General features: G+C 42.9%; 1 protein-coding gene across 7 annotated transcripts in view; it reads left to right on the forward strand.

Annotated features, from left to right (window-relative positions):
• The window catches only part of ARHGAP17 (Rho GTPase activating protein 17), a 282,860-nt gene that overhangs the window by 208,058 nt on the left and 61,121 nt on the right, over positions 1–13,681 (forward strand). For all 7 annotated transcript variants that reach the window (XM_069209704.1, XM_069209708.1, XM_069209702.1 and 4 more), the window contains exons 11-15: positions 3,570–3,681; positions 4,363–4,444; positions 5,786–5,866; positions 6,999–7,112; positions 10,791–10,882. In XM_069209704.1, coding sequence (XP_069065805.1) covers positions 3,570–3,681; positions 4,363–4,444; positions 5,786–5,866; positions 6,999–7,112; positions 10,791–10,882 — 481 coding nt within the window. The remainder of the gene's footprint in view (positions 1–3,569; positions 3,682–4,362; positions 4,445–5,785; positions 5,867–6,998; positions 7,113–10,790; positions 10,883–13,681) is intronic.

Genomic DNA, 13,681 nt, shown 5'->3' on the forward strand with positions numbered 1-13,681 from the left:
AGGTGTTTCACAGACAGCACCACTGCCACTTGGTACTGCAGCAAACAGGACAGTGTGGGGTTGTGGACCCTTAGTCGAGAGGCCCTGCGTCTCAGGACATGGCTGAAATGCCAGGGCATTTCCCTTTTGGTTAAACACCTGGCCGTTCCTGAACACCTAGCCAATCGCGAATGGCGTCTCCATCTGGAGGTTGTGCAAAGTCTCTTTCAGGAGAACGGCGAGCCTTGGTTAGATCTGTGCACCATCGGCAGGAACACGCAGTGTCCGCAGTTTTGTGCCTAGAGTTTACATAGTTGCTCTCACCTGGCGACACTCTTTTTCACAAGTAGAGCTCAGACCTCATGTATGCCTTTCCACCTATACTACTCCTGCTCAGAGTTCTCAAGAAGATCAGGAACGACTGGGCCCAAGTCACCCTTATTTCTCCGGACTGGGCATAGAGATTTTGGTATCCAGAGCTGTTGAGCATGGCCTTCGAACCTTTGTTCAGGCTGCCCCTTTGGAAGGATCTTCTGTTGCAGTAGCAGGGGAAGGTTCTCCACCCAAACCGACCAACCGTTCACCTCCATGCCTGGAGATTGCGCGGTGACAGTTGCCAGCTTTCGACCTTCTGCCTAAAGTCTGATGTTATGTTGTCAGCTCGGTATCCCTCAACTAAAACAATGTACGCCATCCATTGGAATACATTTGTGGCATGGAGCGCTGAGATACAGGTTGACCCCTTTTTCCAGGTTATTTTGTTTCTTTTCCCTGGCTCTGCAGGGATCTGCATTGGGCACTTTGAAGGGTTATTTGTCTACCATCTCTGTTTTTCTGCGGCTGTCCTCTCTTCAAGCCCTCTTTTGTAAATAGATCCCTTAAAGCTCTTCCGAACATGCTTACCACAGCTCCTTTTGTTATGTTTTAATGGGACCTTATCTTGGTTCTTACTTTCCTAATGTACACTCCCTTTCAGCCGCTTCATTCTTGTCCTCTTAGGCTTCTTCCCATCAAGACATCCTTTCTGGTGGCAATTACATCTGTCTAGAGGGTCAGTGAGCTATAGTCATTGTCCTCCCAGCCTCCCTATATCTTGTTTTTCCCCAACATACTGGATCTTCACAGGGAATTACAGAAAGTAGTCAGCCTCTACCACATAGTCCAGTCCATCACTTTGTCTACTTTTTTACCATCTGCCTCATCGCTCTAAGGAAGAGGAGGGACTCCACCAGCCGGACACAAAAGACTGTTGTTATTCTACCTTGACCACACAAAACCGTTCCAGGTGGATGATCAAGTCTCTGTGGGGTATGTTGGGGCCAAGAAAGGGAAAGCCGTGCAGAAACAGCCCATCTCCCTATGGATCGTGCTGTGCATCAAAATCTGCAACAGATTGGCCAAGAAGCAATCTCCAGATGGTTTGCATGCTCATTCCACTAGAGCAAAGGCTGTGACCACTGAGTTAGCACAAGGAGTCCCAGTCCTGGACATCTGCCAGACAGCAACGTGGGCCTCTCTGCACATGTTGACTAAGACTAAGGTTCGTCGGGACCGGCACTTTACTGTTTGGTCATGCAGTACTTTTTGGTGCGAACTTTTTTCGCAGGACCACTTCCAGAGAGGTAGTGCTTGGGTATCTATTCTAAAGTAAGGGATCTGCAGCTAGAACTTTCTGTCAGATGATAAAGTCTCTACCAGATAAGGCATTACCAAAGGTAAGTAACTCGTTCCTCACAATGTTTGGTAAAGGGAAAGTTGCAGTATTGCATTTTTTTTTTGTTGCTTATTTTCTCCAGGGTTTCAACCATCGCCTATTAGCTATTTCATGACCCAGGACAGGGGGATGCCTGCTTTGTAGAAAGTACATTTCAAGTGCTGGTTGAGTTTCATTGTGTTGATTAATCTGAGAATGTTTTATGAGCACTTTGGTGGGTACTTTACTGGAGGGTTGAAGCCAGTAAGGTGTAGATATTATTTACTTTATTGAAGAAATTGATTGTCATAAGGCCCGCAAAATCAACGAATGATTAGTTGCCTCCTGTTGGTCTGAAAATTATAAGGCCAAGACTGGACCAGGAAGAAGAAAGTAAATATTCAAAGGAGGCTGTTTCTTGGAGGGTGCAATGCTCTGTTGCTTTGTAAATGATTGCTAGGCAGCTATCTATCTTCTGGGCGCTTTCAGTGCATCTTGTGTACATCTGTAAACACACTTTGTGCATCCTGCCTACACAGCATTTTACACAGACAAACTGGTTCTGAGAACCCATCCTTACTTCCTTTTGAAGGCGGTGACTTCTTCTAAGGAAGAGGAGAGACTCCACCCTCTGTATCCAAAAAGAGCGTTCTTGCTCTACATTGATCATACTGTAGAGTTCTGGGTGGACGATCAACTGTTTTTTGGATATGTTGGGGCATAGAAAGTAAAGACTGTGCAGAAATGGATCATCTCACGTGGTGGATAGTGCTGTGCATACAAATCTGCTGTGCAGTAGACAAAAAGCAATCCCCAGAGGGTTTCTGTGCTCATTCCAGTAGAGCCAAGGCTGTGGCCACTGAATTAGCTTGTGGAGTCCCTGCCCTGGACATCTTTCAGGAAGCCACATTTCACATCTTTACACACTTTCACCAAGCACTACTTCCTGGCAGGTGAGCTCCATTGTAATGGACACTTTGCTTCAGTCTGACGCCATGCTATAATTCTAAGATAAGGAATCTGCGGCTAGATAGCCTTTCTACCAGATAAGGTGTTACCAAAGGTAAGTAACTTGCTTGTGTGGTAGTGAGTGGAGAAGCGGTAGCAATGTTGGTATTTTGTCAATATGATGGTAACTTGACACATGCACAACAAGTTTTGAAAAGTGTTACATATGGGCCTTCTTGGTTTTAATTCACAAGTTGTTTCTAAGCTGATAGCCATAAATTGGATAGCACCACATCCATAACACATTAAAGTGTGGAAAAAGATTTATTGGATTGGGCAATAACAGACACTCATCAGATGATGCTCATGAGAATAGATGACAAGGCGGGGGAGGATCTGGCAAAAGGAGGAGAGATAATTGATAACATCATGGGCCAGCGGGAAGCTTGATCTCCTTGATGAATCATGGGGAAATGCTGAAACTAGGCAAGATGTGGAACAGATGATGGAATCCCAGGAATATTCTAGCACTTTAAACTTGCTGAAACCTATGTATAGTATTTCTCTGTAATTGTTTGTAACATCTCATTGATTGACAGCTTTGCTCTGATTATGCAATTTTAGAGAGGAATAGTTTACAAAGAAGTAGGAGGCAAAATCTCTATCTATGAAAAAATAATGGCACTAGAGATAAGAGCAGGTGACCCGGTAACTAACCTTTTCATCCCTTCAAGTAGACGTTTGGTAAAATACTCTAACCGCACAAAGGACAGAGCTGCAAGTAGAGTCAGTGCACTTCCCCAGTGTTCACTAAGCATGCCACAACACGCGTCCATGCAAACATGTTTTCAGCTCGAGTAAACTTGAGTTCCTGCAGGGCACTCGGATCTGTCTTAAGCTGTTACATCTGTTTGTTCTATACAGACATTAAAAAAGTTTCTATCCACAGGGTTTGTTCAGGATAGCGGCAGGAGCCTCCAAACTGAAGAAGCTGAAGGCGGCCCTGGACTGCTCCACGTCACAGTTGCAGGAGTTTTATTCAGACCCTCATGCTGTAGCAGGTACACACGGCCCACCCAAAGTAATTCTTTGTTAATGTGCCTAGTGCTTATTGATTCTAAATGTTAATCTACTAAGCTTGGCAGAGGTTCAACATCTGACTCTGAAAATCCCCTGTCATTTCTTGCAGTTTTAACCCCACTTTGTGTTAAGGGCAGTTTGACTGTGGTAAATGTTATTCAAATCTTTGCTTCAATCCAGAGTCATATACAAGAGAATCATTGCTTGGGAGACAGCAGAAGAGCCACTGAAGAGCTCTTTATTCTGTGCACTGTTTGCTCCTAATCTCTGCACCGTGTGCCCTGACTGCTGATCCCATTTCTGATATCTGAGTATCTTTCATTCTGTACCCCCTACCTCTCTGCCACAGTGGCCTAGGGGAGGTGGGAGACATTCTCTTGTGTCTTGGAGCTCTGTTAGATACTTAACGCATGCTTGCTCACTTGACTTTGCTTACCTCTTGTCTTCAAGTGCCGAGCATGACTTCACAATATGAAAGTGGAAACTAAAGAAATAGTCTGCCCCTTTACTGTTGAACTTCATTGTGCTTTTGTTGTTCTCAGTAAGAAAATAAACTTCTCAGTAAACTCAGCGGGCGGGGAAGCAGATATCAATTCTAATATTGTCTAATATATGTTCCCAATCAATATCAATTCTAATATTGTCTAATATCTGTTTTGCAGGTGCTCTCAAATCCTACTTGCGTGAATTACCAGAGCCATTAATGACCTTTAATTTGTATGAGGAATGGATCCAGGCTGGAAAGTAAGATTTGTTTTATGACTAGTGCAACTTGGGAGCAAACTGGCGATTTTAAGCAGCATATTGCCCTTATGTGGGTTTTGTTCTACTCATTTAAAGCAATACTGAGACAAGATGCTGGAAACTGCGCTCTGCTTGCAGCTCTACAAGGTCTTATCTTCGCAGGTTGTGCTCAAAGTAGGCAAGCTGAAGCCTCATCGTAAAGTCCTTGGAAGCTGCAATCATTTGGCATGATAGGGTTTAATTTTTAGGAATGGACGCTTTGTTCAGGCGTGACCGACAGTTCCATCCACTAGGCCTTGAAAGCTGTAGGGTGGCTGAAAATTCAACAGGTCATACTCTTCTCACTCTTCTCCGTACCCTTGAGGTTCAGCATACACCTTGCCCACGTTTTATGCTGTAAAAGCTGCATTTTATCTTAGCATGTTGAAGCCCATTTTTTCAGAGACTAATTTTGAAGATTTGTTAAGGCATAGCAGGTCCCTGCATCAACCCTTGAGCTGTGTGTGGGCTGAGATGAAAAAGCAGCAGGTCATACAGTCAACTTGAGTTATCCCGTATGCAATTTAGCCCATGTTTTATGCTGCAGAAGGTGCATTCTTCCTCATCAAGCCTCTGCTTGAAACTACGGTAGCCCAGCTTTAATATATGTTGCATTCACTCTGCGCACACCGAAGCTTCTGCTCCAGACTATGAATGCATGACCTAGGAAACAATCTAAGCTGGTGACCCATAGGACCATTCTATGTCCTTGAGAGTGTTTTTATCCCTGAGACCCAGGCGCCCCATACTCATGGCACTGTAAGCAGTGCAAAGGTTGCCAGGCAGTAGACCTGCTCTCAAGTTCTTCACTTTAAAAATGTTGACCTTGTTCCAGACACCTTGCAAAACCAATCTTTACTTTGTTTCATTTGCCATTCACCATAGGGGACACGTTTAGGGGTTTGAAAGATCGTTTTGCAGTAGATATGTCACACAGTAACAAACAATGTCCATCCCTAAAGAACATCTTTGACTGCATAAAGTGAAATTTACCCTGTACTCAGCCTCCGCTTTATACAAGCAATAGCAAAGACAATAGTTCTCACCTTTGAGGCCTTCTGGATTTGGCTAAGATTTTTTGGTGTCCCTTGTGTTTTTATGCAGTTGAGAAATAGTAGAACCATGCATGTGTGGAAGGTGATTGTACAATTGTGGAGTGGTCCAAAGATCTGGATTTTCTACAACTTACTGTTATTTAATGTTTGTGACCTCTTGAAATTATAGAGTGGCACAACCATGTGAGCAAACGGTCAGTGACACATCTTACGTTGGTTTTAATGTCTCCACTGCTGTCTCCCACAGTATTCCGGATCCAGACAAGAAGTTGCAGGGTTTATGGATGATCTGCAACAAAATGCCAAAGCCCAACCTGGATAATTTCAGGTATGTCAAAGGGAGAGGAGAGAATCGCTGTGTAAAGAGAACCAACTCAAAAGTGCTTGGACTTGAATGTTAGCATGCAGTCCGCTAATGCACATAAAACAAATCCGCAGAAATACCTAGAATTAAATTGAATGAATACTTGGATAGTGAAACCCACTTGGTGGCTTTTTTTCATTCCTGCTGTCGCTCTACATAGCCACTAAATTATTGCTATTTTCTCTGTTTCTTAAAATTCTGTCTCAGTCAGGAGGTTTAGGAAGCTTTTCTGGATTCTCTAGATTCCTTCAGTTTTGCTCTTTCTTTGATGAGACGACATATTACACGTGGCTACACTTTCTTAGCACCTTGCATACACTCGAAGAAACCCCAAATTAAGTGGGTGCTTGTCTCTTTTACGACTAAAAGTAAAAAAGAGCAAATTAACTCCTTTGCCCTATAGTGTTGCTGCTTTGAAATGGGAAGCAGTGTGCTATTACTCGTAGCACTCTTAGTCTGCACCCTGTAATGTTATTTCCTGGATTTGACTGCCCTTCCACAGGTTCATCATAGTCATTTTTTTGAGTCCAGGGTGAACATGTCACCTCTAGATTACAACACAGTGATCTTTCTCACATATTTAGCTCCTTCTATTTTCCGTGTGCCTCCCTGAACCAAACTGTAACTGCAGGACTTTTCCATTTACACCATTTGCTAAATTGTATGACCCAGGACCCTCCACATACACATCACCATAGCCTTCCCCTCTTGATGAACTTAAGTTTCTACCCTTTTGTGACCCTAAACTCCTGTCCAGGACACCCATTTGCACCAGTAGTGAATTTGTTTGGTAACTCTCACAGCTCTATATGTTCTCACTATTTACCAGTGGTGACCCTTCACCCCGAACCAGCTAACACGCTTGCATCCCTCTAGAGTGCTCTCTTATTTCCAAGATAAAGAGCCATTATGACTCTTTGATTCAGCTTGAAAAAGTTATATACCTGCATGCTCAGTCTATTCTTTCTATCTTTCCTTTACCTAAATACTCCTATTTCAGTATGATCAGTGGTTCAAATTCATGTGATACTCAAGGCCATAACGGCTTTCCTTTTATGCAATTTTCATTTATTCTTTTTGTGTATTTTCTTCTTAGGTACTTGATCAAATTCCTGGCAAAGCTTACACAGTATAGTGATAACAATAAAATGACACCCAGTAACATTGCAATTGTGCTGGGTCCAAATTTGCTCTGGGCGAAGCATGAAGGGTAAGTGTCCATCAGCCTACATATTGTATAATACATCAGCATTAATTTTCCATTTTAAATCTTAAAACGCTTAGGCCCTCATTTTAACATCGGCGGTAAAAACCGCCTACCGCCGCGGCGACGACTGCCATAAGACCGTCTCCGCGGCTACCATCTGTCTGCCATATTATGACCACAGCTGGATTTCCGCCACAAGAAGGGCAGAAATCCGGCTGTGGCCATACTGGTGGATTGCAGTTAGGTGGCGCTGCTACCACCAGCAGCGCCACGTCATTAGATCGCCACCAGCCATATTATGACAAATAATACGGCCTGGCGGTGTTCTGCTGGTGGACGATGCTGGCTGTAGCAGCGTCCCGTCTCCTGCCGGAAGACCCCCTGGATCCAGGTAAGTCAGGTCTCCGACAGGGGAGGGGATTGGGGGGTGTTATGTGTGTGCATGTATGTGTGAGTGTGATTGCGGGTGTGTGTTTAGTGGTGATTGCGTGCATGAATGTATGGAAGTGTGAGTGCTTGTATGTATAGCAAGCGGAATGCGTGTCTGTGTATGTTTTGAAGTGTGTGCGGATGTGTGTGTAATTGGATAAATGCATGCATGTATGTATGTGTGAATGTGTGTGAATGGGGGGGTGGATGTAGGGGGGTAGGGGGGTTGGGGGTGCATGGAGAGGTGTGGGGGTATATGGAGAGGTGGGGGGGCCTCCTATCAGTGACAGCAGGCTGAGTGCATTACTAATGAACTTTAATGTTACCATCTGTGCATACCAAAGGCTGCTACTTTTAGAAAAGTGGGTAAACCCCCCTACTAAAACATTAGTTAAAAAGAATTGTAGCTGGCTTTCTATATATGGCAAAAAATGTGCAAAGTTAGATGCATGCATGATGAACCCAAAAAATATGCTTTCTTCCAGTTCTCATATAGAGCTTTATTTATGCGTATCTGTGTTACAGAGGGCAATCCCATAACACTATTGACACCTGTATAGACAGTCAAGCGCAACCACTACAGTTTGAACAATAAAGGCAGGATTGACCATCCACCGCTAACTTATAAGATCTAATAAAGGCCCCGAAAGGATCTCGGTAAGATATCTTGAGGGGCAGGAAGAAAGTGGAGGGAGAAAGGTTCTGAGGTCCTCTGCCAACTGATGGTACAGGATAGTGATTAGTGTTGTCCTGGTTAGGCTCATGATTAGGAATCAGGCTTCAAACTTTTATATTTTTTCACTTTTCAATTTTAAAAGTGAGTTATAGTTCTGGCCCAAATGCATAAAACCGTGGAATTTTGCCAATTATGGTTTATTAATGTATTCAATCAGCAATAGCTCTCGTCAACCATCATGCCCGGGACACCAATTTTTAAGTGGCAAAGACACACACAGAAGTGAAGATATTAATAGGGCATGCAACGCAAGTTCTGGCATTCATTAACAACTGTCACTTGAGGATTTTCAGTGGGTTTACGCATTTGAGCCATAACCCTAACTCACGCTTTAATTGTTTTTTATTTATTTTTTTACAATGAATGCTTTTGTTTTCTCCTAATGCTGTACTTAAATACCATTTTGATTGCTCAGCCCCAGCCCTAGCGGGGATTCACTGCTGAGCCTTTTTCGATGGGTAGGCCCTCTGCCTCACCCCTTGCTGTCTGCCAACCCTCCGTTGTTAAAAACCTGCACGTTTCAGCACAAAATGCAGTCTTCACCTAAAATAGTTGCTGATGGATTGCGATTGTCTTTATCACAATTTTTGACACTTTTAACCTATTTTGGGAGGGAGTTAAAAGCACATTTAAAAGTGCCTTAGAGAGCCTCACGCCACCTCCCTGGAGTCAGGCACCTCTCACAGTTTACCCCTTTGGCTACAGGGGAGTTTTTTCCACCTCATGAAACCTGTAATTCAGGCCTCAGTTGTGAGTTTCAAAATGGCAGAAAAACATTTTTTTAGCACTTTCCCTGTGAGTGATTAAAAGGAATCACTAGTCAAATGAGAACTGGTGGACCAACCAACGAGGGATTTTTTTCGCCAGGTTTCTGAAACTTGACAATTCCACGCATTGTGAAAGGTTGCAGTAGTAAAGCCAATATTTAGGAAAGTTGATGCCGGCCTCCCTGAAAGCTATAGGGTGGTTAGTGTGACAGATATTATTGATAAGGTTTATTCAAGAACATTCTACAGCACTTGGAAGTCTGGATTTTGTACCATGGGTTAATAATACCTATTGAAGAAGGCAATATTGGTGAAGGTCCTTCCACCGCTAATCACAGCTTTACCTTGTGGGTCAAGGCTCTAAAGTAGACTGACATCAGTAGGAATTAATGCCGTTGCTTCATTGACTTTCACACAGCTTACATTCGTTTATCTAGTGAATGCCTGTGGAGGAAACGGGTCACTTGTAACATGCCTCCAGCCCTACTATCAATTCTCTGATCACTTCTCAAATTGAATCGGCCACAGGCGGAGATCAATCCTGGCCAGCATCAACCGTGTCTTCTTGCCCCGACCTTATTTGGTTCATATTTTGAAGACCTTCCCACAAAATTAGGCAGCTCAGATTCATTCTCTCTGATTGTGTATGTTGTCCATTGAGCAGACAAGCTTGTAATAATGCATTGCATCTCCATTGGGTGCAGACAAAACCGGCAGACCTTCATGATTAGTGTGCAATCACCTAACAAATATAGATGAACTACACTTTTGGTTATTGGGAGAAAATAAGTGAAGTTTTCATATCGACTTGCTGAAACATGTATAGAGAGGGCTGGTTTTCATAACTATCTTTGCTTAACCGTCTCCACAGTTTCTGCTGGCAGAAACGTCAAATACACCTGGGTGTTCAGACCATGATTTCTTCACGTGCTTTAGTTAGATTTAACTGTGAATATGGTGGCCTTTCAATGTCAGGCCTCCTCATGCCTCGTGTATTGAACAACGCTGTTAATGTTAAATATGCTTAGCTTGAGCAATGCAATCTTATTCCTTCGAGACAGGCATTGGGAAGGTCTGCGTTTCCAATCTGTCGGAAGAGATTTGGAACACCTAAAGATGAAGTTGTCAATCTTTTTCACTACACTATTTAGGAAATGAAGTGTGTAATGTAGGTGGGGTTGTCTGGTCTGCTAAGACCAGAAATATTAGAATGTTGCATAGGTATTAATCCCTTGTTTTAATTTCCCGGTATTTTAGCATGAATTGCAAATAACATAGGAATTGTATGTGCGTTCACAGCTGTAAGTCTTCTTGTTCTGACATATTGGTTGGAAGGTCCAATGATTTTTTTTTGTGCGCTGGAAAATTGTAAAACAGTATCATTATTTTTTTTTAAACTGTGTTTTGTTGTGACTAGCTGCAGTAAACAGTATTTAGGCATCCACGTTGTAGAAGGGTTCTTTTTAATTTCTGTGAAAGAGCATTGTTGATTTCATAAGGTTTTAACTCTAAAGAATTTTATGTATGTATTAGTTTAACAGAACATATTTATATAACTAACGTAATGACAGACAAAATTGACTGCATACGCTCTACCCTTGGCGGACAGGCTGGCTATTTATCTGGGGCCTAAATAAAGCTCCAGTGAGACCACCTGGGTTGGTGGGACTGCCTGCTTCTTGCTACGCCTGTCCATGCTAGTGCGGACTCATGTTCACGGAGTATTCATGTGCGGTTTACTCTTTGCAGGACTCTGGCAGAAATGGCAGCAGCTACCTCTGTGCACGTGGTGACGATCATCGAGCCAATCATCCAGCATGCAGACTGGTTCTTCCCCGGAGGTAATCATGGATGGGAATATGTACTAATGAACAGAAGAGTGGAAGCAAGCATCAGGAGGTGCAGTGTGATGGGGTGCTCGTCATTAACACTGAAGCTGGGAGACGGGGTCACACCTGTTTACCTACTTGACGTGATGTGGCAGATGGTGATTCTTGCAGTCTTAATATGTGGTTTTCTGTCACCTTAAGAGTCCGCATATTCAGAGCATTAAAATGGTTGTACGACGGACTCTAAAAACTGACATTTATTCGTGGATGCAAATGCAGCATTACACACCTTTAGGTATTGATTGGCCAAAGAGATGTATGGCACTCTGTGGCACTGGAAGAACTAATCTACAGTATTAGTTTACCAGGAGGCATGTATTTTATTTAATCTACATAAAATAAGATCAATATAACATTCCGTCATTGCTCAGTCAGAAGTCTTGCATCTGCTGTTAACCCTAGATTCTTTTACTTGGAGTAGGATATCTACCAAGTAATGTGACCAGAGGCTTGGAGTTGGCCAGAGATCTCGATGAACCTAGCCTGCAATCCTCCAAACCATTTAATGCACCCCTTGGTAAACAGTAGCAGTTTTCTGTTTCTTGGGGGATACGGACAATCCAAAAGTTAGGAACACCATAATGGGAGGCTCTAAAGCCTCAAGGTGCCCTGCTGGAATTACCTCAACGTGAACAAGAGCACAGAGATGGCAACAATTACTTATGCACATCAGAACTTAATAACGATGAATGTGATCACCTTCTGCGAGTCAGCCCTGGACTAGCAGGGGAGCATCACAAATGCTACAGGCGGTTGTCTTTAATCCGTTACATTAACTAATTGAGCTAATGCCTGACCCATGGACAAGTTGGAAAGCCTCACTTTAACCAGTTTTGCTGTCTGTAAAAAAAAAAAAAAATTGTAGAAAATTTAACTTCAGGAATCTAGTGCCAACCATCAGATATCTTTGTTGCAATCAATATGTAAGCACAGAAAGCGAATATTAGGCTAAAGTTTTGCCACTTGGTACCGTTTCAAAGTGCTATAAATAACATAAATTACTATTAACCTGTATATGGTACTCAGTAGTACTCGTGGAGGATGGAAAGCTGACTCTGGCACGCAGGGTTATTCTCCCCATTTGTCAGGAGCGAGTGAGCCATCTGCCAGCCCAGTTGTTATACGGAGCTTTAAGTATCCAAGAGAGTACTGGTCCACATGGTCATTACATTTCAGTTAACCGAAATTAAGTCTTGAGATTATGCCTAATAATAATCTTGGATGCATGGGCACCGTGCACAGGGAATGTTTTTGCAAAATTCCCTTGCTGTTCGTTTCCAGTGTATAGACTGTATCTTGCATGGTAGAAGGGAGGGGGGGGACAAAGGTCGACCATTTTATTAAATACCCTAGCGGTTTGGAGCCATTCACTTGGGGTAATACCCAAAGTGCATTTTGATGCATTATAGGTTTATTACCATCCATGTACTACCAGTGAGGATGTGGCGTAACAGCCTGGACTTTGGAGCTGGGGAAGCAGTTTTGAGTCTCTGCGTCATTTCAACATCCTGTGATTCTGGGCAAATCGCTTAATCTCCCTGTGCCTACAATTCAGCGCCTTGAGACCCTAACGGATGATTTGCCGCACTTTACAAATTCTTGATTTATTATTTTGTTAATTAATAAATTTTAGGTATTTCAAATCTGCCCAAAAAAAGAAATGGAGAACAGAGGAATACGTCCAAAAAGCATTTGCCCAGGAGTACAGAACTGGGTCACATGGGGGCCGAGATTGAAACCCATATTTTTGATTGCCCAGTGTCCAGCTTGCTCATTATGCAATATCTGGGGAGCGGGTGGTTCCAATAGTGAGGCTTGAGGACTTCCGTTCCCTGGAAAATAATTGTATTGTACTGTACAGGCCTCTTTTTAAATGCAGTATTTATTACCAGCATCTTCTGGTAAAGTTGTAAGCTATGGTTAGATGCCAGGTCTCCTAGAGGCATGTGTAAAACCTAACTCTAGGCTGCATCTAGATATGGCTTTAGATAATTGTGTCTGCCCACAGCAGTAAATTTGCCACCTTGTTGGAGAACCTGACAAGTTTTTTTTTTTAATGACATTGATTAGCTTAAACCCTTTTATAAGCACATCGAGTGCTTGTAGATAAGCCAGTAAAAAGGCAGAAGAACGCAGTAAGGCTTTGATTATGTCCTGGTGCAATACGTTGTGACTGGGCAGTATCCGTGGTGGATGTTGTTGTTTAGCATTCGTATCGCAATACTATTTCAATTCCAGTTTGATAATCCAGGCCTTCCTTTTCTATACTTGATTCTGTGAGGGTAGCGATAGCACATAGCCAAGACTAACCCAAAGAAGGGGGTAAAGGGATTTCAGTTTTGATACAATGTGACACAGTAATCCCATGTTACACATCTGATCAGACAATGAGTGTATATCTCTTAAATGTCCCATTTTAGAGAGAGGAATTGTGAAATTAAACTCTAAAAATTCACCCCATGACTTGCACTGATTTATGTTTATTTTCCTGTCCACCAGCTCCTACTGGCATCAATGTGGCCCTCAATCATACCTCAGACCGTATTTCTTGGCCCCAACAAAATGGTTGTGCATATTTATGCAGTGACCTATCAATGTTACAAGATTTATGTTTCAAGGAATGGAGAAGTTTAACTTGCGCAGGAAAGCTGTAGCAAATAAGTGCTGAAGTAGACCACCTTAATGTGGCATCACTTGAATTCCATCAACTGTGTCATCGAGGGCCAGCTGACAAAAAATAATCTGCCCATA

The sequence above is a fragment of the Pleurodeles waltl genome, chromosome 10 (assembly GCF_031143425.1).
Source record: "Pleurodeles waltl isolate 20211129_DDA chromosome 10, aPleWal1.hap1.20221129, whole genome shotgun sequence".
NCBI lineage: Eukaryota > Metazoa > Chordata > Amphibia > Caudata > Salamandridae > Pleurodeles > Pleurodeles waltl.